This window comes from Protomyctophum parallelum (assembly GCF_964188405.1).
Source record: "Protomyctophum parallelum genome assembly, chromosome: 13".
NCBI lineage: Eukaryota > Metazoa > Chordata > Actinopteri > Myctophiformes > Myctophidae > Protomyctophum > Protomyctophum parallelum.
The window spans coordinates 47,948,303-47,975,802 of record NC_139708.1 but is presented as its reverse complement, the minus strand read 5'-3'; the positions used below and the strand labels follow the sequence as shown (position 1 = coordinate 47,975,802).

The 27,500-nt window shown below is 43.9% G+C and overlaps 3 protein-coding genes across 4 annotated transcripts in view; all 3 read right to left on the bottom strand.

Moving 5' to 3' along the window:
• The window catches only part of LOC310869167 (heme-binding protein 1-like), a 22,781-nt gene extending 16,665 nt beyond the window's left edge, over window positions 1-6,116 (bottom strand). Inside the window, exon 1 of the mRNA XM_083779779.1 lies at window positions 6,036-6,116. Coding sequence (XP_083635905.1) covers window positions 6,036-6,113 — 78 coding nt within the window. The 5' untranslated portion in view covers window positions 6,114-6,116. The remainder of the gene's footprint in view (window positions 1-6,035) is intronic.
• Window positions 1-27,500, bottom strand: part of LOC310869175 (histone H3.2) — a gene marked incomplete at its 3' end in the record, with an annotated part of 214,952 nt that overhangs the window by 170,545 nt on the left and 16,907 nt on the right. The gene's annotated exons all lie outside the window — the stretch shown is intronic.
• Window positions 8,918-11,749, bottom strand: fmc1 (formation of mitochondrial complex V assembly factor 1 homolog). 2 transcript variants are annotated; one of them, XR_014570143.1, is made up of 3 exons: window positions 11,566-11,749; window positions 9,167-10,145; window positions 8,918-9,117 (listed from the first exon to the last, which is right to left on the bottom strand). XR_014570143.1 is itself a non-coding variant. In XM_083779909.1 (2 exons), the coding sequence occupies exons 1-2, from the start codon at window positions 11,692-11,694 to the stop codon at window positions 9,936-9,938; spliced, it is 339 nt and encodes a 112-aa protein (XP_083636035.1). In that variant the 5' UTR covers window positions 11,695-11,749; the 3' UTR covers window positions 8,918-9,935. The 2 variants fall into 2 exon arrangements, 1 of the variants encoding a protein (XP_083636035.1); XM_083779909.1 differs by having other exon boundaries at window positions 8,918-10,145.

The window sequence follows — 27,500 nt, the reverse complement described above, 5'->3', positions numbered from 1 at the left end:
GTGCTGTCATGCTCATTTCAGCACGGCTGGAGAGCTTATTTCAACCAATTGCTTGTTCAGAACCTTGCTTGTTCAGAATATAATTTATATTACCTAGTAATATAAATATTTCATTCCACTTTTTGTCTTTTTTCCCCTTTTTTGGGGTGACTCCTCTGAGTACCACCAGAGGAGGGCTCAACCAGTACGACCAGTGGTACTGGTGGTTTGGAACCTCTGGACTAGCCCATTTTGGGCGGGACCCCTTTTTGGTGTTAGCATTATGTTGTGCTTTAGCTAATGAAAAATAGCAGATCTACAAGCTCATAGCGCGCCACCGAGTGGCGCGCTATGAGCTTGTAGGTCTGCTATTTTTGAAAAAAACGAAGAACGACTGACATAGAAACATAGCTTTTTCAGAAAACTGTCAGGATGTAGAAGAACATTTTTTTAATCTGATCTCAGGTCAGAATGGAACCAGAGCCCTGAGGGACTCCAGTCAACCCCGTACAGGGTTGAAGTGGTTCAGTGGGTTCCATATCGTCTTCATCATGAAAACACAGTATGTAATTACATGCTATCCAGACGTTTTAAACATGTGACAGGTGGCCATGAGGCTCCTGCATGGTAATTATCAAGCGTGGCTCCCTGTACAGCATGTCACCGGGTCCACCATTAACATTGCATAAAGGTGACGTACAAAGACAACCATGCAGTCTCTTAAGTTCAGCCAAAGGGAGGCAATTAGGATATGTAAGTCATTGTGGCGTGCACATCTGTTTGCTTTGCGTGTGAGTGCGCGTGTGTGTGCGCGTGTGAGTGCGCGTGTGTGTGCGCGTGTGTGTGCGCGTGTGTGTGCGCGTGCGTGCGTGCGTGCGTGCGTGCGTGCGTGCGTGCGTGCGTGCGTGCGTGTTCATCTGTATTCTATGTCCCTTTTAATTAAGCCCCCAAGGTGCTGATCTCAGGCTCGCCGGAGATCAGGTGACCTGCTCTGATTTCAATACCTGACACCCGTCAATCAAGGGCAGAGATTTGACAATACTTAAAGTCAAAGTGTGGTCTTTCAAGTATGACTTAATTGTGGTTGTGGTTTCACTTTCCCCCCGATGCCACAGCTCTGTACAAGAGAGATAAATATGACATTGTAAGTTGTAACTATACGTGCAGATCTCTCCGCCAGCCATGGGTTGGCTATACCCAGAGAGCCAGCAAACTTTGGATGTCAATATCTCTCTTCAGACGAGCCCTCCATCGGCGTCTCCATCCATACATCTGGTCAGCTCATTTGTCCTTTCTGCACCAGCATCTTTCTTTAGTACGTCCACGTATAGGTCGGTGTGGGACGTCCTCTCGATCGATGCCCCGTGTGTTGGTTCCCACAGTACAAGCTTTCTGGCCGGGAGTTCTTGGTGTCGGTGGCAGTGGCCAGCTAGTCTCATCCTCCTTACTGATATCTTCTCTGATGCACTTGGTAAAGCATAGTGGCCAGCTATAGTCTCATCCCCCTTACTGCTATCTTCTCTGATAAACTTGGTAAAGCATAGTGGCCAGCTATAGTCTCATCCCCCTTACTGATATCTTCTCTGATAAACTTGGTAAAGCATAGTGGCCAGCTATAGTCTCATCCCCCTTACTGATATCTTCTCTGATACACGTGGTAAAGCCCGTACAGTGGCCAGCTAGTCTCATCCTCCTCACTGCTATCTTCTCTGATAAACTTGGTAAAGCATAGTGGCCAGCTATAGTCTCATCCCCCTTACTGCTATCTTCTCTGATAAACTTGGTAAAGCACAGTGGCCAGCTAGACTCATCCTCCTCACTGCTATCTTCTCATACACGTGCTAAAGCCCCGTACAGACGCTTGTTGGTGATGTGCTCGTCCTGGTTGATGTGCCACACGTAACATTCTGGTGTAGCATGCACCGTCTAGGCAATTGGAATGGAATAAGACAAATCTGACTGATCCTGATTGCACGGTCTCAGCATTCCTTTTCACCTTAAAACAGTAGTTGCTTTATTTTTTGTCAGAACCGATTTGAGCTACTTTCTTCTGGCAAGTGGTACCGCAGCCAGCCTTAAGTCAAGACATTAAAGGCATGTTGCATAAATACTGATTATTGTATCCTGTATACTGTACACTCTCAAACTATAATGACAATTGCGGGTCCATTTGGTTCCATTTGAACACTCTCTCGGAGTTAAGGGGGTCTTTGCTAATAAAACATTGGAAAACCACTAGTACTAGTTAGACTCCTAATGTGCCGTAGAGTCGTATAGGAAATAATAATATTCTGAAGAAAACCAAGTGCAAAATAAGAACATTATAACGGTGTGTAAAACAGAAAATCTAAAACGTTTGCAACGGATAAGTTTGTCCGTGTACAGACATGTCGATGCAGACGACGCCACGGCCATATATAGGCCTGGTCACGGACGATGACGATATACAGCTTATGGGGAAAAAACTGTGGAGAACCTGGCAAAATGCTGTCAAGAGAACAACAACCTGGCTCTCAATGTTGACAAAACAAAAGAGCTGATCTTGGACTATACAGGAGGCCTCCCAGTGACCACTCTCTCTCTCCTCCCAGTGACCACTCTCTCTCTCCTCCCAGTGACCACTCTCTCTCCTCCCAGTGACCACTCTCTCTCTCCTCCCAGTGACCACTCTCTCTCCTCCCAGTGACCACTCTCTCTCTCCTCCCAGTGACCACTCTCTCTCCTCCCAGTGACCACTCTCTCTCTCCTCCCAGTGACCACTCTCTCTCTCCTCCCAGTGACCACTCTCTCTCCTCCCAGTGACCACTCTCTCACTCCTCCCAGTGACCTCTCTCTCTCTCCTCCCAGTGACCACTCTCTCTCTCCTCCCAGTGACCACTCTCTCTCCTCCCAGTGACCACTCTCTCTCTCCTCCCAGTGACCACTCTCTCTCTCCTCCCAGTGACCACTCTCTCTCCTCCCAGTGACCACTCTCTCTCCTCCCAGTGACCACTCTCTCTCCTCCCAGTGACCACTCTCTCTCCTCCCAGTGACCACTCTCTCTCTCCCATCCCGATCGGGGGTGCTGCAGAGGAAAGGGTGCAGAGAGCGGGTGGTGAAGAAAGCCTCTTCTTTCTCAGAACACTGAAGAAAGCTGGAATGGGTCCAAAAGTTCTATAAGAGCTTTCTACAGAGGCGCCACAGAGAGCATCCTGACTGGTTGCTCCGCGGCCTGGTATAGGCTGTGAGGCGACAGCACTATACCGACTGTGCCACCGTGCCCCCCTTTGTTTGTTGCTGTTTGATGTTATATATTGCTGCTGCATTGTCTGAAGGAAGCCAAATAAAAATAAGTCTTACTCTTGTGTTGTTGTGTTACCACCAGTATATGTGATGTAATGAATACAAATGGTCTGTTGAATCGTGCTAAACTGCCCTCTCCAGACCACGAATGCAGCGTTTACTATGGTGAAAGAAATGCAAATGCCCTCCTCTCCTTTCCATGCCATGCTGGAAGGCAGCATTCAGGAGAATAGCTTTTTTTCTTCCCGAAGTCTCCTGAACTTGAACGTATAGCATTTTGCGTTGAACAAATTTGTTTAGAAATCTAATGTCGTACATCGCATCTCCACTAGCTAAAGAGTGCTGGGTTGCGCCCCGAAAATAGCAGATCTACAAGCTTGTAGATCTGCTATTTTCGCAATTTTTGTCCAAAAGTGCCCAGGCCATATGTTTCACCAGTTTCAATTGAAACGGGCCTCCACCCTCAGGGGGGCCTCCAAGCTCCAACTGAACGTCAGGCGTCAGTCAACCCCCGCCACTCTTGGCCCTCTCTATCTCGCTCACTCACTGCCTTTCTCTTTCCCACATTGTTAAGTTACACTTATTTTATGTTAATAACCTGGTAAAATGTGCAGCATTGGGAGGTAAAGGGGAGACACTTTAATTGTGAGGAGACGACAGTATGAGGAGAGGTGTTGTTGTTGATAATTGTCAAGAGTAATGGCGGAGTGTGATATTGAACAGTCAAACAATTTGTATCTATACAGCTGTATCAACAAAATAATGATGTCATAGGTATATGACATATTTGTTCTTGAAACGGGCGTCCAGATTCCTAAGGCCGCCCCTATGGGATTTCAGCCCCTGTGTCTCTAAGAACACTCTCTGCCCGTCCCTGCATGCTCTTGTGCCGTGCATGGGTAAAAGTGTCTGATTGGGTCACTCGATTCCCTGAATGTTTGGTCAATTGAGCTGGCAGCTAATTTGTTTCCATCTGTCTAGCTTTGTCTCCGGTCCAAAAGGTAGACGTTAGTCAAGCTCTTGAAACTCTAGACACATGAGAAGCATGCCAAACAATGAGATACACATGAGGTACACAGGAGAAGCATGCCAAACAAACCTCATTACAAAGCCTGGATGTACAGTTGTACACCCTGACTTCATACAATTACATACACGGACGCAGTGGGTTTACAGAAGCATATATATAGGCATAATCTTGAAATGGCAATTATGCACTGCTTCAGTTAACAGTACACATGGCTGAGTCTGCGCACATGCACAGACAAACAACACGACACACAGTTACACGGGCACACACACACACACGCACGAACGCACGCACCCACACCAACACACACACCCACACACACACGCACACACGCACACGCAGATGCACATGCACACACACACACAAACATTCAGTAGCACATATAAACACAAGGGGGGTGGGGGGGCTCAAAATGGTAACGAAGAGGTATAGGAGAGAGGGAAAGAGAGACACACAGAGAGAGAGAGAGAGAGAGACACACACACACACACACACACACACACACACACACACACACACACACACACACACACACACAGAGAGAGAGACAGAGAGAGACAGAGAGAGAGAGAGAGAAAGAGAGAGAGAGAGAGAGAGAGAGAAAGACAGAGTGAGAGAGAGAGAGAGAGAGAGAGAGACAGACACACACACATAGAGAGAGACAGAGACAGAGTGAGAGAGAGACACAGAGAGAGACAGAGAGAGAGAGAGAGACAGGGACAGAGACAGAGAGAGAGAGAATGAGACACAGAGGGCATGACCTTGTTCTTGATGTGATCTCAGTGTTCTACTATAATTATAGACGTCATTGCCCTTAATCGACTAATTATCTAAATGGTCAGTGTATCAGAATACAAATCACAAATGACTTCACGTTTAATCTAGAGATTTAAATGCACACGGAGACAGACACGCGCGCGCACGCACGCACACACACACACGCACACCTGAATCTGCTTGATCAGTGCATGAGATATGAGGCACGTGCAGCTATAGCATCTCATAACAAAACGGAATAGATTATAACATGACATGTCAGAATATTTATTGTATATAAATAACTTGTTCTGTTAATTGTTTAATATATTTTATTTTTGGTCCAAGATAAATGTTTGCATAGTTCACGCAGTATGCTGCAGATATATGGCCCTGATATAGCCTACACCCCACTGTGACCAGGCAGGAGAAGGTCAGAACTCACACGCAATTAACTGGACAGACTGTCAATCAGGGCTCTATTTGTATATATGGTCGTGCTCGTTTGCTCCAAAAACGATTTAAAAGCTAAAAGTTTAAAACATATTATAAATTAAAGCCTTATATAGCAGGATGAAATATAGGCCTGCAATATATGGATATTTTAAATGTAGGCCTATATAAAACTATTAAGCCATAACATAGACATGTTATAGACATAAACATGTTTTAGATTATATGTCTTTTATTATGCTTTTTAATGGTTTGACGTTTTATGTTGAACTGCAAGTGCAGGCTGAGGGGGAACGGTCTGGCATAATGCTTTAACTATGTACGAAAAGTAGGCTATAGGGAAATTGACAAATTAAAAATGTCTGATTATTCATTATTATCTTTCTGCTTCGGCTGTAAAAGGCTATCCATTGCAAATACATTAAGGAAAACGATGCATTATTAGGCCTACATATAGGCTACAAGTCAAAGCATATCAAAACTATATATATAAGAGGTAAAGAGGCTATAATGGGGTATCATTACAAACACCTACCTTTGAGTCATTGCTGAGCAATTTATATTCGGTCTCGTCGATGTTTCCAAAGACGGAGTTCTTCACCATTCCAAACATCTCTTCTTTAGGAAGACGGGTCTCCGTTTCCTCTCCGCGCGCTGCCCCTCTTTACACCTGTTCTATATGTGTTGGTCGTTGGACTTCTATGAACAAGTTGGTATTATAACAAACAGCTCCTCTTGAAACCTTGGCATGGGGAACTATCCAGATGTTTAGCAAAAAAAGACCAATTTATGCTCCAAAGGATTTGTGCGCACTTTTACAGTCAATGCTAATACCCTCTCTTGTTAATATAGTGAGTCTACAGCCGTTTTGTTTTTAAGACAGTTACAACAACAAACGACTTTTCGGTTCTGTGTCAAACGCATAAATGACTTCTTCTCTCTTTCGTCAAACGGACTCACTGCATGCAGCATCCCAGTTTGACCGAGTTTGACCAGCGGTGAATCATGGCCCCGCCTCCCCGCTCTCCTCATTCGCTCTTATCTAGTCTTAAATATACCTCTCTCTCACCCACTTGACAACCATATTACCACCACTACAATAAACAGTTTGCAATGTTATGCCTGCAGACGGACACATTTTTTCCACGACTTAAGTTTGTTTATTTGGTGTGAGTTTAACCTGGGTTCAGGTTGCGGTACTTACATTAAAAATGTATGTTAACTTGAAGGAAGGGATGTGTGACTGTAAAGCCACTCATCAAGTCTTCCTATTTCATGTCCAAGAAAACGTCAAGTTGGCTTAACATAAACATTAGGTGGAAATCAATATAGGCTTGCATCCTGTTTCCCTCTATATAGTCAGAGATGGGCATGCATTTGAAATACATGATGTATTTTAAAATCACAAAAATGTACTATTGTAAATATAGGCCTACATTGTACATTTTTCTGTATTTTAAAAGAAAATACGTATTTCAAATACATGCATTTAAAATACATGCCCATCTCTGCTTATTATGTCAGAATGCATGCGCGGAACAGTGGTGGTGTATACAGATGTGTGTGTGCACACTGCATTTTCAGTTGTTAATGCGATATAATTTGACACTATAGCAGTAGGTTTGTCAGTATGCATTGGATTTTCATTCCAGCACACAGCATGTGCACGCTTTTGTGTTCCGTTAGGCCGTGCTCTGCGCATGTGTGCCACCATGTGTCATGTGTTGTATGCTGCTTAGCTTCAGGGATGATCTATTTAAATTCAGACTGAGAGCAACGTTAGTCACCATGAGAACTGGAGAGGAAATAGAAAAAAGCGCATACAAAAAAAAGACACACACACACAAAAAGAGGATTATGCTGGGTATATATACAGCAGAGCGAGATAGATGATTATAATGATAGGTTTATAATTATGGGAAAGAGGAGACAGTCCCAGGGAATACAGAAAGCAATACAAATAAAAAAAATCACACACATGTGAAGTGAGTGGTGCAACTCTGTGTGGGAGGATCCAGACCCACAGGACCACAGCCAGGGTGCCGGCCCGGTTCCAGCAAGCCGCCCCGCGTCCGAAACGGAAGAGAAATGACAGAGTTACCATGTGGGGATCTCCCCGGAACATCCAGAGTTACCGTGTGGGGGTCCCTCTACTGAACTGTACTGTCACACCCAAAATCATCATATATACAGTACATGCAGTTAATATATGTGTTTGTTAGGTTGCGCACAGGCGGTGAAAAACAACCATGCTATTTGCGTGCTCAGACCCAGCAGGCACCCACCCACACACATAGCTCCGTAAGGGAGTGGTTGTACCACTCAAAAAAAGAATAGTAAAGGCCTATTCATAGTCTGGATTTTCAGTGGTGAGGTGACCACCGCTCCGGTGGTGAGGTGACCACCGGAGCTGAACTAACATTGATCGGTGGTGAGTAAAAACAGAGAGAAGGGCTGGAGCGGTGGCGGTGGTTTGGTCTTCACCGCAGCTCGTGACGTCATGTTGTAGTTCGGTGGTCACCTCACCACCGAAAATCCATGTATGAGCCTTCAGGCAGCAACAGGGGCATCGCCAGACCTACTAAGTAGCCTATGTCCAGGACATATTACAAACCCACTGGGGATAGAAAACGAGCGCCTCGCTCGGCGGTGCCTCACGTCACGTGGCTCAAGGCCACCAGACACGGCGCGCCTCCGTCTTTGACATCAGTCAAATGTATGGAGCGGATTTCAATGTGATACTGTCAAGGGCCCCTTGCTTTTAAATGTTAGAGGAGCTCGTTTGTGGCTTAAAGACTCCTGGTCAGACCCCCCCAGACTGATAGGAAACCACACACACTGCTCCTAGACCCAGGTGCGATTGTGAGGTTGCTGAAAAAAAAGTGCATTGATGCTTCGGTGAACGTGAACCTGAATGTGGATAAATACAGTTTAAAGAATGCAAAATGCAAATGTATTTCAAACTATGTTGGTGGTCGCCTATTCAAATCAGACCCCAATTTTGACTGTAGGTTCTTCCTTGATCGGTCCTACAATGTCCCAAGATTACTCGCTCAGTCTAAACAGAATCATGAGAGCGAAAACATAATCTCGACCACCCCAGAATGGTTGGGGGGGGGGGGGGGGGGGGGGGGGGGATTAGTGAGTGGCATTTCCGTAAATGGTGCATTTTTATAGCGCCTTTATCCATACATACATATTGTGCATTACATTCACCCACACATTCATACATTGATGGCGGCGGAAACCATGCAAGGCTAAATCTGGGGGAGCCCGGGTTCGAACTGGCAACCTTGCAGGTTACCATCCAGCCACTCTACCCCTGAGCCACCGCCAGCCCCGTACAATAGTATAGCGTTTGTCACTTTGGTTGATTGCAGTATCACCTCTGGCTAAAACATGAGGCACATTTGCGTGAAAGGTCAAAAGAAAAACTTTAATAGTTCACATGCATATGATATTTATCAATTAAGCACAAATACTTGATTTTTAGCTGTTGAATCAGAAATGAGGCTTACAGTATGCCTACTTAGCCTGGCATGGCCAAACTAATATCACTGCGTAGATAATTGGGCAAATGTAGCAATGGCAGATTTGTCTGTTTTCCAGGCCAATACCTACTGCCTAGTAAGATAATTCAGATTTGTCTGTTTTCCAGGCCAATACCTACTGCCTAGTAAGATAATTCACAATGCTGCCATTTTCTCAGATGTAATTTAAGGAAATAAAGAGAAATAAACCAGCTATTATTGTGTTGACAACATAGTCCCATGTGTCTAAAAAAAAGAAACAAAATACAGATTCAATTGAACATTAATACACACACTTTAATGGGACAAAGACGTTAAAATGGAAATGTTTTTACATGATTGTGCAGCCAGTAGGACACCTGACCAGTTTCACAATTAATGCCAGTCCTTGTCTTAATAACAGTTATTTAATTACATCATCTCCTCTCTGCCAATATATGTCTGGCTATCGATGGCATGATGATCTCCAGACTACAGCTGAACTGTACGCCAGAAATGGGTCCATTATTCCCTTCCATTAAAATTAAGGGGTCAAACCTGCTATTTCTGTTGGTGACAGTTATATGGGTCACGTGGTGTTGCGTGCTACTAGCCTAGTAAAGTCAGCTGTTCGCGAGGCGGCTTTTCATGAATGGAAGGAGAGAGGGGCTGAACAGGGAAGGTCCAACTTCGTTGACCACAATCGCCTTTTACTATGCTGTGATTCACTGTGGTAATGTTCTAACTTTAATAAAATATAACAAAAAGCAGTACCCTGGCCTGGAGCAGTGATTCTCATGCAGACAACGACTATAAAGCAGCTCTCGGTGTCATCAGTCAAGATAGATTAGACGGCACGCCATACAGAATCCATGAATGTGGTTGTAATCAGACGCGGTCCAGCCAACTCCTCTTCTCACACCTTCTTATTTCTCCCTGTCCCAGCCTTTGCCCCCTGGCTGAGTGGGCAACCGGAGGCCCACTATTCCCGCCGCCTCTGCGATGCTGCGTTCCCCCTTGCCGTGGTAGAGGTCGTGCAGGGCCATGTGCCTCCTGGTCGACGCCAACAGACAGAGGTAGGTAGAGGAGGCGTGGAGAGCCTCGTCATGCGCACGGCAGTACCTTTGTCCCGTTATCTGGAGGAGAAGGAGAAGGAGGATGAGTCACATATACAAAACCCCCCATTCACTCACCTGAAATTGACCCATTTAGGCCTGACATAAAAAAAGATCATGACAGTTTTCTGAAATACTTATGTTTCTATATCTGGAATTTCTTGACAGCTCATAACATGTCTACGGTGGATTTCTATGAAACAAACGCTTTGCTTATAGAGGATAATTCAAGCTTGCCCTACAGCTGCAATGTTGGTGAGTTTGTTTAACACAAGCAGATCAGACTTTTCCATTTGGATGAATGGGCTGTCAATGGAGGGTGTTGCAACTATAGATTCAATCCATCAACACAAATGTTCCGTTCTCCCTGGCCTTTTAGAAAACCCTATGCCCCACTGCCCCCTTTTTAAAAGTGTTGTATCTTTGAAAGATATACAATAGAACGATAATCTTTCTATTGTATTGTATTTGTTTTGTTATATGCTGTGCAGTGTGCAGCACTTTTTAAAAGTGCTCTATAAATAAATACAATTGACTTGACAGGCTAATTAGATAGTAGATACATCTGACAGAGGCATATACACACACAACAAAGTCCTATATGGACTTGTTTCCATTGAAATCCTCCTATATGGAACACAATGGGATGGTCCCCAGCACGTTTTGTGTGCCATCATATTAGTTTTTAATGTCTTATTGTTCGATGGGCTGTTTACATATTCAATCAATCAAGAGTTACTGCGAGTTACTGTCACACAAAAAAAACTTGGGTGCAACATCTAGTGGCTATCAGAGCCCGGTGGCTATATGTTCTAATGTCCTAATAACTCAATTAATGACGTAACGTAATCAATGAACAACTCCATCATGCGATTGGCTGCAAGCCTGCAAGCGCGGCAAGCGCCAAACTCCTGGAATTGAAACCTAATGTAATGAAGTCGCAAGACAGACTTTATGTAAGTTCCGTTAAAGAAAGATACGACATGGTAGTGTAATAATGTTGTGTTAAATGTTGAGTCAGTCCATATCATTTTATATAAGCTCGAGTCGGATTCGGTTCTTCTAACATTACAGAAACAACTTGACTGGTTGTCAAAATGTCAACACACTTGGGTGAGTGTTTTGTTTGTCGACATTGAGCAACAATGTCGGTCACCTTGCTGTGTCGTTGAGCTCAGCTGACTGTGTGTACATTAATGTAACTAAATGTATTGCTAGTCAAATGTCATTTATACACAGTATGTGAAGCCCCGGAACTATACACATTAATTAAATTGCGGCAAATTGAGGCAAATGAAACGTGTCAACTGTGTTATTAGACCATAACATTATGCTCTGTGTGCTGCTATAGTGCTAGCTATAGCTACTATCTAGGCTGTTGTTAGCCATAGCTGCTACCTTGTGTGCGTACAGTATACAGTCGTTATAGCGACTCACTCACCTCGTTTTGACGAAACTGACCTATAACATAGTTATACGCCAATGATTTTCTATAAGTTGGCCCCTGTATCGTCTTCAACTCCTTCAGGATTCCTCGCCACGCTCTTAGAGGCGAAGGCAGCGCCGCCATCGTTGTTGATGTTGTTCTGACTGACTGTGCTGCTGCTATAGCTCTGTGGATGATTCTAGACTAGTAGACACACTCAATCGAGTTCAGGACAAGACCTCTCGTTCAGTCTCGTCTCGTCTCATTCTTTGATGAATTGAACAATGTGGACCCTGTTGTAAACAAGTGTAATGCTTAATTGGGTCGTCCACTCACAGTTAACAGTCTCTGTATTGAGTTTGTGCTTGAAATGTACTGTAATTCTACAAACTCTTAATAAATATTTCAATCAATCAATCAATCAATGGCCCTTGTCAACGAAGGCTTGAGACAAAAAAATAACAATTTTCAGCTCACTTCAATGTCCTGATCCTGTCATGTTATTGAAAACACTGTTTTGGTACTGTACTGTGCACCGCAGGGGATATTGTGAGACAGAGATAACTAATTACCCAGCAAGCCAAATTACATCATGATGATGTTATGATGACGTCATCCGATGACTTCGTGACGTTCAGGACTATAGGCCAGATCACAGCCCATATGGGGAGGTCAATTCCAGGACGTCTTCACCAGTTTAAATAATATAGCTTATTCTGGGCCAGATATGACTATTATGATATGACTTAATTTGATCTGGCCACGATCTGACTCTTTCTGATTCATCCAGGGACATTCGTCTTAGTGAGCAGAATTGATGTTGGTTAACTTGGAATCAGGTGATATTCTGGGCCTGATCTGACTAGTGTTGGTTTGACATGATTTGGCCCCAATAGAGAGTCACTAATTCGTCCAGGTCCGGACTGTGCTTGCTGGGTATATAGTAGGCCTACTATTGTAATTGGCATGAATTTATTCTGCAGTGAAATGTCGCCCTCTTTAGGTGATATTAGTGCACACAAAGCTACAGTCTCTCAAAATGTAAATATTATATCCCACTTCAATGGATATTTTTGTGCAGTATATGTGTAGCCTACATAAAGGTTCTCATGATACAATGCACAAGTGAATGGTGAAAATTAATATTTTGTCTACACGTCATCATCATCACAGTGGTTTCACCTACAGTATTTTGTTTTCTCCTGTCTCTTCTAGCCCCTTTCGCGGCCCCTTGGTTGTGTTTGGGACGTCGGTACCCGTATACCAAATACAGAAAAGGTAACCATGAAGGCTCCGGAAAGGGGCTACTTACTGCCTCTCCTGTCGTCAACTCACTCTCCAGGAGGTGACCATGTGCTCAAGTGGACCAGGAAAAATCCTGCCAGACAAACAAATATGGTCAAGGTGAGCAAGTTACTTTTACAGTAGAGGTTTGCCACAGGCACGTGCAGAGGGAGGGCTTTTTGGTGCTGCTTGGGCACCTATCTGCCCCGGCCTGGCCGCTGTGCCTTAAAGTGGCCTTTTACCCACCCCCCCAAAAAACCCTTTTTAATGGCCTGCCCCACATCTGTGGCCCTTATAGCAATATGTAATGATATTTAATTCAATGTTGGATGTGGAACATCTTGCTCCATTAGCACAACACAATGTCTGGTGTGAAATGGCACAAGGGTCCCCCACAAAAAGATCACCCCAAAAATCGCCTTATAATAATAAAACTCCACTTATGTGCCCTTTTCTGGGGGGTTTGGACACCTGCCACCTCACCTCAGTGCTCTCTGCACAGCCCTGTGGTTTGCCATTACTATTATATTACTATTATATTTCCTATCTGTACTGTCCGTCAGTGATAAGCAGGTAGGCTACCTACAACTGACTGGTTGAAGACCATGGTGGTAGGCTATGGCATGCTTAGCCAATTTAGCCCACACAACCATTTCCCAAAGTAGTAGTTTGTTTGAGCTTCGAGGACGCTATTGGGATTCCATTCATTTCAGTACGGTTTCAAGGTTCAAGGTTGTATGGTAGCGGTATTTGTTGTTAGATCTTGTGCACAAGAGTAAGACTTGTTGTTGTTGTTCGGATTCCTTTTAGTTTAAAGATAATTTTTTTTGCGGCTTACGCCTTTTATTGATTTTTGAAGGGACAGACAGTAGGCTGACAGGAAACGGGAGAGAGATGGGGGGGATGACATGCAGTAAAGGCCGTGTCGGGTCCGGGAGTCAAACCCGCGGCACACTGCGACTGGATTACCAGTCCGGTGCCCAGACGCTACGGCCTGGGCCTCCTTTTAGTTTAGACAATGCAGCAGCATTGGTAATGATAATAATAAGTGAAGAAAGAAAGAGAAAAAAAATTGATTTTTATACAAATAGGGGGAGGTCGCATCCACGATGCACTCGTGCGTACATACAAGTTGCATTGCCTTGTGGTTGAGGTCGGTACAGTTACCATATCATTCATATGCAGGAAGTGAAGCAGCCAGTCGGAATGCTTGCGATGTTACACCTGTATAAAGCTCAGGGTTTGATGAGGCCAGATCAACATAGGAATGTCAGAACAGGAAGGGGAGGGATCAACATATTGAATGTCAGAACAGGTCAACTCCATATATGGAGATCTAAGGGTTTAAGCTTTGACGTCAGATGTAGAGTTGCTGGCCGGCTCCACATATGCAGATCTATAGGTGATCCAGTCTTCTCCATGTATGGTTATCCAGGGTTAGATGAGGTCAGTGTCGTGTTCTTCATATATGGAGAGGTCCATATATGGTGGCGTGACGTGTCACGAGGCGTGACCTATTAAAGGCGACGTGATGTCACGAGGCGTGACCATATATGGAGGTGTGGGTGACGGTTGACGGACAGATGGACGGACGGGAGATGCAGGCAACAATTCAAACAATTATGAAATGATTCCCTATTTTCAGTTTTTGAGTGGTGCAACCCACTCCCTTACGGAGCTATGTGTGTGGGTTGCTGGCTGGGTCTGAGAATGAAAATAGCATTGTTTTTTTCACCACCTGTGTGCAACCTAACACACACACAAACACACACGCACATATTAACTGTATATATGGTGATTTCGGGTGTGCCAGTACAGTACAGTGACAGTACAGTACAGTAGAAGGTACAGTAGAGGGACCCCCGACTATGTCATTTCTCAACGGTTGTTGTCCTGACACCTGAATTTAGAATAGAATCCTTCCCAGGTCAAAATGGGTTAAAAACAAAAGGAAGGAAAGGTTTATAATATCTGACTGCAGATAAAAATAAAAATGTTATTTAACAGACCAATAACTGCTTTGAGCGATGACGCTGTGACATAAAATACTTCTGCTGGCCACTAGCCTGGACTTGGCCACTTGGGAGCAGTATTGTGTCACCATAGCAACAGTGAGTTTGGCTCAGGACAGGAGTCTTAATTGCAACCATAAACGGGCAGAAATTCCCTCTTTTCTTTTTGTAAAAAAAGGCATTTGGCGTCGGATGTAGATGGAAAGATCAATACACGATTGAGTTTTATTTATTCTCGAAATCACACTGAGTAATCAAACTCATTTTCAGTGTCGTCAAGTAATACAATCATACAAAAATGGAAAGACATACACATCCACACCCTGTGTTGGGCAGCTATATATATATATATATATATATATATATAATAGATAAAAAGACATGCACATCACACCTGTGTCGGGCAGCTATATATATATATATATATATATATAATAGATAAAAAATACATGCACATCCACACCCTGCGTCGGGCAGCTGCTGCTGAGCCAAAAATAACAATAAACTAAGGAAATAAAATTGTGCAATGATGGCCTCTTTACAAAGCCTTTACACGTGCATGTTTCGGGGTACACGCCCTCCATCAGATCCAGGATATGTAAGTCATAGGCCTACATGTTCTAGGGGCATATAAATACCACACACACACTAGTGCCGTTGAGACGTGTCTGACTCATGACTCAAAAGGTCATTCACACAACGGTAATTCCACTTCATCTCAACTGGAACTTAAAGACAATTACAATTTTCACCTCGTCCCAGACAGTCAGAGTTGATTTCATCGACTAAAGGCTCATACATAGTCTAGATTTTCGGTGGTTAGGTGAACCACCGAACTACAACATGACGTCACGAGCCGCGGTGAAGAGCAAACCACCGCCACCGCTCCAGCCCTTCTCTCTGTTTTTACTCACCACCGCTCAACGTTATTTCAGCTCCGGTGGTCAGCTCACCACCGGAGCGGTGGTCACCTCGCCACCGAAAATACAGACTATGAATAGGCCTTAATACTATGACGAGAAAGGTTTGTCGACTACCTTTTTTCACTGACGAAAACTAAATGGAAACTAAATGAAAACGACGCTATGATGACTAAACTATAAGACTATAATCTACAATTTCGTCAACAAATAAAAACTAGGCTAAAATCTCTAGTGGACAAGAGATCCGGTAAGTAAGTAAAAGACAAGTCATTTTACTCTTGGTTGCATGCTGAAAATGTAGGCGATCTACAAGCTCAAATTGCCGGGTTGTGAGCTTAGATCGGCTATTTTCAGCAAGCGTAAAATCAGCCATTACGACGGCATCAAGGCCCACCAAATACTAAATACTAAAAACTAAACTAACACTAAAACATTCCAGGTGACTAAAATGTGACTAAAACCAAATTAAAACTATTCAGAAGACTATGACTATAAATAATTTGCTGTCCAAATCAACACTGCAGCCAGTACGGTACGCCGGTACAGTACAGTACAGTGCTGGCAGCTTTTTTGCCTGCGCTGGCGGTGTATTGATTATGTTAACTGTAGGGGGAGCCAGAGTCACTTATCAGTTCTCAACACACACACACACACACACAACACACCGCTTTGGTTTCCTAGAGATATCTGTTGGAAAGGCACCCCGCGCACACACACCTCCCTCCCTCCCACTTCATCTATCTCTCTCTCTCTCTCTCTCTCTCTCTCTCTCTCTCTCTCTCTCTCTCTTCTCTCTCTCTCTCTCTCTCTCTCTCTCTCTCTCTCTCCCGCCCATTCCTGAGAACACTGGGTGGAAGGTAGGTGGGCCCACTCACGGCATTAGTATTCATTGAGAGGGGGAGAGAGAGAGAGAGAGAGAGAGCTAGGGAGAGAGCACCTCCAGCCTGGTAGTCTTTCTCATGAGGCAGGCAGTTCTTGTCTAAGCAGCAGCAGCAGCCCCATGTCTCTCTCTCCTTTCCCCCCCCCCCCTACACTGAGCTACTGCTGCTGCAACAATGTCTAACCTGTGCGAGTGGCATGTGATGTCAGAACTCAGTTGAGAGAGAGAGAGAGAGAGAGACAGAGAGAGGGAGAGAGAGAGAGAGAGAGAGGGAGGACAGCTTTTCGTCCTTTTTCTTTTGTTCTTTCTTTCTTTCATTCTATTTTTATTTTTTTATTTTGTGGTGCTCATCTGGATGGGAAGTGTTTTTTTTGGGGGAGGAGGAGAAGAAGCCAGCAGAAGCCACCACAGCCAGGGACAGGAGGGGGGAACCACTGGCGACCAAAGCCAACCTCTCCCCCTTCCTCCTCTCCTCCGTCTGATTCTGCCTCCGCGCGCAGCCGGGAGACACCACGGAGGCCACTGGAGTATTTGCCTTTTTCTTTCGTTTTCTGTTCTTTTTCTTCCTCATCGCGCTGCTGGAGGTGCACTGTCCTTTCATCTGCTCGCTCTCTCTGTCCTCTGCCTCCTCATCTATTTCTCCATCTACCTGGTCTACAATTTCTTCTATTTATGAAGCCAGACACGGAAGAACAGAGAGGCAGAGGGAGAGAGAGACAGAGAGAGGGAGAGGGAGAGACAGAGAGAGAGAGAGAGGAGGGGGATATTTTTTTTAATTAAACATTTCGTACTTTCTTTTTCTTTTAATTTTGTTCCATTTAGCTTTTATTTCCCTTCCTTCAACCATTGCTTTTGCACCTCCAGCTCATTCCATTCCTGCGCAGCCCACGCTCGCGCCTCCCTTCACCCACCCTCTCCTCTCCTCTCCTCCCTACCGCTCTGTCCATCCTCCCTTCACCCACCCTGTCCTCTCCTCTCCTCTCCTCCCTACCGCTCTGTCCATCCTCAACTTTGACCACTTTCCGAATCCTACCATGATTTAAATTGCCTTGCTTTTTTCATTCATTCATTCATCCATGATTTTTTTTGGTATTCAAATAGATAACTAATAATTAGCTTTGTTCTATCTTTTCTTTTTTTCTATTTTTTTTTTTATGCCTTTTTCATTTTTGTACCTTTTGCTATTTCCCCCCCTTCTCTTTTCTCCTCCTCCTGCCATCCTATGCACCTCTTTTGGGCTTCTGGTTCTTAATGATAATCATAGGTAGGTCTTTTTTTTCTTTTTTAGTGCTATAGTGTCTGTCTCAAAGTCTGTTTATTTTACTGTGTGTGTGTGTGCGTTAAGACATTCATCAAACACAACTTCACACACACACACACACACACACACACACACACACACACACACACACACACACACACACACACACACACACACACACACACACACACACACACGCACACACTTCCTATAGCCTATACAGTTTAGCTTCTAGGCCTGTGTGAATGGCTCCTCTCCCATCTCAGCTCAGTCTCAGCTGATACTGTCCTCATCTACTGTCATGACCATCCTGTCGCTCTGTTCTTTAATACGCAGCTGTGTGGTCCGTGTTTTCCTCACTTGTTTCCGTTTTTCTCTGTACATACGAGGCTACGAGCCCCGAAAGAACAGAGTTCTGGTTCTGACCCATCCACGAGCGAGCTCCGTCTCCTCAGTATGTCCAGTATTCCTCCTCCTCAAAGGAGGAGGAATCAAACATTTTGACTGTCTTCGTCATTCACCATGGTTGTTGCACCAACAGTCTTGTGTTCCTCTTTCTGTCATTAAAAAAATGTCTCAAGCGCCACCCCCCGCCCCCCTCCCCCCCACACACCCCACACTGTCTCATTTTTCTTCCATATACTCTCATACACGATCAGAGACGTTCAGACATCATCATTTGACGTAGAGGCAACACGATAAAGCGTGGGGAGGGAATGAGGTGTGTTACCTCGCCTCGTTCCTCGCATATGCAGTAAGAGATTAAAGCACATTTGAGGAAAGGTTATGACTCTTTCGAGGCTTAATTGTCATAACACTTGCCCCCCCCCCCCCCTCCATTGACCTGTCACCTGTATTTGCACACATGTACACCTCCGTCCTTTGCTCACCATTATCCTGTCAATTTGGCTCCCTTTTAGATATATAAGCACTCAAAATAAAGGATGGACCAAAAACATACACCTTTATTTCCACCCACTGCCCTCTCCTACAAGCTTGTCTCTAATCTGTACAACAACCTTCTGTGATAATCTGATAATTATCATCACTTACACCCCCTTCACCCTCCCGGATTTATCCTTTATTTTGCCATAAAAAAAAAAAAAAAAAAACATGTCCTCCCTCTCAAACCTCATATACTGTACCATCAAATGTTTGAATCAAATGTCAGCAAGGTGGTATTCATATTTTATTTAGTAAGTACTGTATACGGGGAACCAATTTTACTGTCGAATTGTCCGCTGTCATTTACCAGATAATAATAATAATAATAAGACATATGTTTTTTTAGTTAACTTGAGTTATTCATGAATAATCTTTGGCAACTGGAAGCAGTTGTTTTGACAAACGTCATAGTCAAGGGATTAAGCCTGATTACAAACTTAACAGTAGAAGTTGATGTGTGTGTGTGTGTGTGTGTGTGTGTGTGTGTGAAGTTGATGTGTGTGTGCATGTGTGTGTGCATGCGCGTGTGCGCGTAACACAGACGGTACAGCAATAGACATGCATCGCAACGTGAAGCAAACCATATTATGATTCATTATTTTTTGTTCATCTCTCTCTTTGTATTTCACTTTTTCTGCCTTGAAGGATAATCATTGCCGCTCCCTCCACGTTACACGAAGATAATGGGAGCGATCGCCACACTGAGAAAGTCTCTGTGGATATAGCTGCTTTTCCTGTGGAATTTACCCGTTAAGTCCCTGGATTGGATTTTCAACAAAAAACAAGGGAAAGAAAGAAAGACAAATAATTAATTCATTTACAGTTATCATAAACTGCTGAAATTCAAAGACTTGTTTTTCCACTTTCTTTTTCTCCTAATGGACTAAAAGCTGATTTCAGTATTTCTCTTTTTTTCCCCATCTTTTTTGACCATTGAAACATAATGGGATTTTTCCTACGAAGGATTAAAAGACTCGAGCGACATCTTTTGTCTTTTTGAGTTGATATTATAATATTCATCGTCGTTACAATTTCTACGGTCTACAAAGTCTATTGAACAATAGTTTTTCCCTCGTTCTTAAGAGTTAATTAGGTGAGTAAGTGCTTCGGTGTGTCTCTGTTGCCCTTTCATACTGTTGATTCTCCATGACATGTATATTTTTGTCGCCCTATATAATAGCCTACTATTTGCCAATAGTGTGTGTGTGTGTGTGTGTGTGTTTGTGTGTGTGTGTGCGTGTGCGTGTGTGTGTGTGTGTGTGTGTGTGTGTGTAATGTACAGTATTTGTACAGTCTGTGTGTGCTTGCCTTTGTAAAGGAGTCATGTCTTTTTGAATATGATATTTGGTGGTATTATCAGCACATCTGTAATTTCCCTTCGCTCGTCACCTCCATTTACCCTTTGGATCCCCCCCCCCCCACATGATCCTTTGATTCCCTGTTGAGAGAGATAGCCTAACTCCTATTACTCATTGTGCATTAAGTCATTCTGACCTGAGATCAGATTCTACAGAGATAGCCTAACTCCTATTACTCATTGTGCATTAAGTCATTCTGACCCGAGATCAGATTCTAAAAACGTCAGTTTCTATGTCAGTCGTTCTTCGATTTTTCAAAAATAGCAGACCTACAAGCTCGTTGTAGTTAAAAACGTTCGCTCTGAAAGAACATTCAAAGATTTGCACCACATTTATTTTCACGATAAATTTCATTTTTGCAGATCTACAAGCTCATAGCGCGGGTGCCACGCTATGAGCTTGTAGATCTGCTATTTTTCAACAGCTAAAGCATAACATGATGCTTTAAAAACACCAAAAGGGGGTTCCCGCCCAGAATGGATTAACCCATTCTGACCTGAGATCAGATTCATACAAAGGTTTCCGCTGGACACACACTGGTCTGATGAACCCATTCTGACCTGAGATCAGATTCTAAAAATGTCAGTCGTTCTTAGATTTTTCAAAAAATAGCAGACCTACAAGCTCGTATCGCGCCACTCGGTGGCGCGATATGAGCTTGTAGATCTGCTATTTTTAAATAGCTAAAGCATAACATGATGCTGACACCAAAATGGGTGCCCGTTCAGAATGGATTAAGGCACGGTATGTCTGAATCAGTGATGAGAATCTGGCCCCTTGCTCTCCTCTCGCACACCGTACTCCACATCCAGTGAATGTAAAGTAGACCTGGACCAAACGGTACCCATAAATCTCTGTACCTCATCAATACGTCAATACCTTGTTAGATATACTCTCCCTCTCCTCCTCCGCCTTGCTATCGCCCAAACTCACCGCTCGTCATATCGTCCCATCTGCCTTTCATTGCGCTGTTTCGAGAGCCATATCTTTTTAATCCATTCTGGGCGGGGACCCCTTTTTTGGTGTTAGCCATTATGTCATGCTTTATAGCTATTGAAAAATAACAGATCTACAAGCTATGAGCTTGTATATACTATATAGGTCTGCTATTTTTTTTAAATCGAAGAACGACTGACATAGAAACATAGCTTTTTCAGAAAACTGTCAGGATGTAGAAGACATTTTTAGAATCTGATCTCGGGTCAGAATGGGTTAAAGCATAGGTGTGCATGTGTGTATGTGTGCATGTGTGTATGTGTGCATGTGCGTGTGCGTGAGAGAGGGAGAGAGAGAGGAATATAGACAGTAAATGGACCAATAGCAGTGATAGAAAGAGAGAGAGAGAGAGAGAGAGATAGAGAGAGAGAGAGATAGAGAGTACATTGAGCTTTCTGGCCACACGTCTCCCAGCAGCATATCTGTCATGATCTCATAGCAGCACATTGGTGTGTTGCTACATGCACAGCCCTTCATAGCACACACACACACGCACGCACGCACGCACGCACGCACGCACGCACGCACGCACGCACGCACGCACGCACGCACGCACGCACGCACGCACGCGCACACAACATGTCTACTCATCCATCATGGCTTCCGTGTGGCTGCTGTTGACCCTATTTCTCTGATTAACTTTCCTATCATTTTTGTCTGACAGTGGGTGAATTTATACGGCGTGTGTGTGTGTGTGTGTGTGTGGGGGTGTGTGTGTGTGTGTGTGTGTGTGGGTGTGTGGGTGTGTAGTGTGTGTGTGTGTGTGTGTGTGGGGGTGTGTGTGTGTGTGTGGGTGTGTGTGTGTGTGTGTGTGGGTGGGTGTGTGGGTGTGTGGGTGTGTGGGTGTAGTGTGCACACGATGGCACTGGTCAAGGTTACGGTCGGTCGGTTATACGGCGCCCACCACCATACCCCATCAAATCCACCAGAGACTTCATGCTCCCCTAACCCGTAGCCCCACATGGACCCCATTACCCATTCCCCATTACCCCATAATCCCCCATTCCCCCTAACCCGTAGCCCCATGGACCCCATTCCCCATTCCCCATTCCTTCTATCCATTCTCACCACACATGTGACCCCTATAGCAGCGGCACCTACAGATGGGCACTTAACCCTTTTGGACCCATGAACTCCATTCTACAAAATGTCTTCTGAATCACGACAGTTTTCTGAAGAAAAACAAAACCCCTATGTTTCTATGTCAGTGGTTCTCAAACATTTTCATGTCAAGGACCCCCACAAAATATATGTAATTCATCTGAAAATATGTTGTTCCAAGGACCCCCGCTTCCCAGAAGCATAGATATGAGTTAAAAACGTTCACTCTGAAATAATATATATATACGAAGGTTTGCGCCATATTTTCACTATAAAATAAATAAAATAAAAACATATCTAGAAGCTTGTAGATATGTATTTTCAATAGCAAAAGTATCACATAATGCTAAAAACACCAAAAGGGGTTCCCGCCCAGAATTGGTTAAGCTCAGGCTGTCTGTCAGGCCTGTCAGTATATCGGCCATGCAGGCAAATGGAACGTCATGACTAAATCAACCGTAGATTTAGTCGACTAAAATCGCATGACATTTAGTCGACTAAAACTAGACTAAACACTAAAACATTCCAGGTGACTAAAATGTGACTAAAAACTAAGTGAAAACTATTCAAGAGACCATGACTGAAACTAAAATAGAAATTTGCTGCCAAAAACAACACTACTTCCTTGGTGTATCTTTTCTAATGGGGGCTAATGAGTGTCAATTTAGGGGGTCCTTGACATGAAGAAGTTTGTAACACATCCTTCCCACAGTAGTACGTCTGTCTGAATGAGGATCTCCTTCATCAGGGGAGTCGTCTCGTCGTAGACACCGTCCACCAATATTAGCAGGCCTATATTTAGTCCTGGGTGTGTGTTCTGTTCAGCGCTCTGTTTGAGAGAGAACAAAGCTGGCTGCCACTGTTGTTCTTGGCAGCAAATTTAGATTTTTTGTTTTATTCATAGAGTCTCTTGAATATATAGGGCTGTATTTTGCGTGTCTTAAGTACCAGGTCTAACTTGAGTAAACTAAAGACCTGGAGGCGTGGTCAATGCTCTTTGGCCACTCAGAATAGCCAAATGGCATTGGTCACGCCTCCAGGTCTTTAGTTTACTCAAGTTAGGTAATAAGACCTGGTAGCCTACTTAAGACACGCAAAATACAGCCCGTAGTCTCTTGAATGGTTTTCATTTAGTTTTAGTCACATCTTTGTCACCTGGAATGTTTTAGTGTTATCGTCATAGTTTTAGTCGACTAAATGTTATGAGATTTTAGTCGACTAAATCTATAGGTGATTTGGTCGTCCTAATGGCTGTTTTTACACTTGCTGAAAATACAGCACAACGCGACTCACAACGCGTCGCAGAGCAACGTGTTGTGAGCTTGTAGATCAGCTATTTTCAGCATGCATCTAATTGTAATATGGCCTATATCCTGGCCTCTTTCTTGTCCACTAGTCCCTAACATTTTTGTCTGGTTTTTAATTTGTTGACGGAATTGTCAGCATATTTAGTCTTATAGTTTTACTCATCATACCTTAGTTTTTTCACCTAGTTTCCATTTAGTTTTCCTCAGTGGAAAAAAAGGTAGTTGACGAACATTTTTCGTCTCATACAGTAGTTTGTTTTAGTCGACAAAATCAACACTGTGCCTGGCTGGTAGATGAGCAACCGCTGTCCAAATTGGGCGACTGTGGGGTGACTGTGGCTCAGGAGGTAGAGCAGGTCGTCCAACGATCCATGGGTCGGCGGTTCGAATCCAGGCTCCTCCGGTCTACATGTTGAAGTGTCCTTGAGCAAGACACTGACTGAACCCCAAATTGCTCCCGATGTACTGGTTGGTACCTTGCATGGCTTCTGCCGCAATCGGTGTATGAATGTGTGTGTGGATGGGTGAATGAAATGCACAATCTATGTAAATAAAATGTATATAAATTTACCATTTACCAAATTAACTGTGTTAGAAGATGATGGATCTCCCATACAGTGGCCCCATGCGGCCGTCGCGCGGCCTGGTTTTCTTCTTATTTTTTTTAACCATGGAGGTCATTCACTGCCATGGGGAGACCTACATTCACAACGCAACACGTTGTGTTCACGTGACTCGTGTTCCAAATAAACACCCCTGAATCGTAGTGTAATCGTCACGAAGAATAAAAGCTGGACCCAACATTTTCCAAAAGCTGTTTATTGATTTGAGAGCAGCTCCGCCGAGCCTGTTGTGTGTATCACTCTGGCTTTCGCTGAATTTGGGTCACCCTGAAATACTTTAAATGTCGCAAACAGTTTGGAGTGTCTCTCCAGTTGCAACATTGTTGTTGCCTTTGTGAAGAAAATCCAATCCACCCAAAAAAGAAGAGAGACTTTCTTCACAAATGTCAATGTTTTTTTGAGTGGTGCAACCACTCCAAGGAACAGCAATTCACCTATTTGTTCGCCTATGTGACGTTAACCACCCACTCACCTATGTGACTATGAGCACCAGTATGACTATTAGTACCAGTAGGGGCGCTGTTGTGCCAGAAACAGAGAGAGAGATAGTGCTGCACTGTTGCCTGCTAATGAGAGAGAGAGAGAGAGAGAGAGAGAGAGGAGGGGTGGGGGAGTTGCACCACTCAGTTCACACGGGTGTGATTTTTTTATATACACGATGAATTAAATTTGATGGCCGTTGTGTTTTTGCAGCAGGGTCTCTGGAAATGCATTGGCTATTCACACCCTGTTCATATGTCTCTCTCTCTCTCTCTCTCTCTCTCTCTCTCTCCATAGTAGACTACCTTCACTAGTAAGAGACCACACCTCTACTTAAGTTAACAGTTTATTGACATTTTGAAACAGAATGAGATGAATGTGGAGTGAGGAACCCAAGGTAGGGCGAGAGACTCAGGGTGGGGGCGTGTCCACACATTTCTTGGCTGTGTGTGCTCCAGTTCCTGTTGATTTCATTGGATATCATTGGTCATCTGACCAGTTTCATTGGCTTTCATTGGATCAAATCGCTGGAGCACACACAGCCCAGGAAAAGTGTGGATAGTCTCTGGAGGAGCTGACGGCCATCTTTGCTCCACTCGGGATGAGCGGTTGGTCTCTCTGCTCCGTCACTGCCACCCCCCCCCCCCCCCCCCCCCCGGATTCCTAGTGAATCCAGGCAGAAGGAGGAGGTTGGGGTGGTGGAGGATGGCAAAATTTGAAGAATAGCGAAAATAGCTGATCCACAATGCAGTACTCAGTACTCACGGCAACCCATGTTTGGTCTGTCTGTCGTGAAGCAGAACAAACAACTTGGTTGCAAGCTCATAGCGCGCTATGAGCTTGTAGGTCTGCTATTTTTTAAGTGGTGCAACCACTTCTACATCCAGCATGCAATGTCCGTGTACCTGTTTGTGATGTGTGTACCTGTGTGAGCACGAGTGGTGTGCGCATGCGTCGAATTGGAACGAGAGAAGTATGTGACATGGCTGCCACCTGTTGGACGCAAACGATACAGAGAAGAAATTGGAACGATACAGAGAAGAAATTGGAACGATACAGAGAACCAATAGAAGAACGACTGACATAGAAACATAGCTTTTTCAGAAAACTGTCAGGATGTAGAAGACATTTTTTAGAATCTGATCTCAGGTCAAAATGGATTAAAATGCCCAGTATTCAACACTATCGGTCGTGCCAAAACATGCAGAAACATATTTCACTTGTGAAAGATAGCATAGTTTTTTTTGCCTCTCAGTTTCTCTTATTGGCAGCTTATTCCCTTCAAATGGGAGGGAGGGGTGATATGGGTCATGATCTGGTATGGAAAAAAGAGAGCATTCAATAATGCATTGGGGCTGATCGTTATATAGGACTTGCGTTGACATGATGGCCATTGTCCAAGTTGTAGTGAAGGGACTCAAATGCAGCATTTTGATCCCCTTTTTCCTGGATTTTATTGGCAGAAATTTAGGCACAGAAATGAGCATGAAATGAATATTCTGTAATCTGTATACATGTGTTTTTTTTTATCTTCATCTCGCTCAGCCGTCTCTCGCAAGCTCCGAGTTGATACATGTGACTTGTGTCTGGGATTGTAGTGTGTGTGTGTGTGTGTGTGTGTGTGTGTGTGTGTGTGCCTATCCGTCTATTAAATATAGAAACCACAATCTGTTGCCCCGCGGAGATTGCTTTATTATTCATCAACATTTTTAAATGAATCATTAATTCTCCTAAAGTGTGACCTCTCTGGCGTGACCCCCCCCCCCCCCCCCCCCCCCCCCGAATAGAGAAATGTGTACATTATGAACTGGGTCTAATTTAGAACAACATGTTCGTGATGTATGGGTTTTGTATAATAAGGATTAAGACATTCTGGGCGGGAGCCACTTTTGGTGTTTTAAAGGCATTATGTCATACTTTAGCTATTGAAAAATAGCAGAACTACAAGCTCGTAGCGCGGCACCGAGTGCCGCGCTACGAGCTTGTAGGTCTGCTATTTCTTTTTCATTTTTCTTATGATCATTACTTAATTTTAGATTTTTTACAAACACAGAGAACAGAAAACATAAAATACAAACACAAGCAACAGCAGCAGGATACGTATTCATGGACATGAGTATGAACACATAACACACAACATAAGACATAGACAAGTTAAACAAATAAAAATAAATCTAATTAAAATTTTAAATTAGTTTACAGTATTTACACGACCAAACACGCAGCATCATCAACCGATAGGTCTGCTATTTTTTTTTAAATCGTGAAAATGTGGCGCAAATCTTTGAATATATATTCTTTCAGAGCCAACGTTTTGAACTCATATCTTTGCTTCTGGGGGTCCCTGGAACTACATATTTTCAGACGGGTGTCGGCGGCCAAATACATATAGTCTTGGGGGGGTCCTTGACATGAAACTGTTTGAGAACGACTGACATAGAAACATAGGGTTTTTCAGAAAACTGTCAGGATTTAGGAGACATTAGAATCATTCCCAGGTCTAAATGGGTTAATAGAAGCTATCAGCTATGTATTAATCTTCTCATCTATAGTGTCTAGTTTGGGAACAATCATGGATGCCGAGACTTGTTTAGCACTGCAATACATTTGGATGAAAAAGTCATTATTTATCATCATATTGGACTGACTGGGCTGCGGCTCGGGGGAATGTTCTTAGTTTCCAACTGCTTTTATCCCCAGCACTAGCATGCGCGCACGCACGCACGCACGCACACGCACGCACACACACACGCTACACACAAACACGTGTTTGCTGCACA

What these genes read in the sequence shown, in the direction of transcription:
- fmc1 (XM_083779909.1), bottom strand. Translation starts at nt 11,694, where the DNA reads ATGGCGGCGCTGCCTTCGCCTCTAAGAGCGTGGCGAGGAATCCTGAAG. An exon ending in GTCAGTTTCGTCAAAACGAG is followed by an intron (nt 10,146 to 11,565) that starts GTGAGTGAGTCG and finishes CTTCTCCTCCAG; the next exon opens with ATAACGGGACAAAGGTACTG.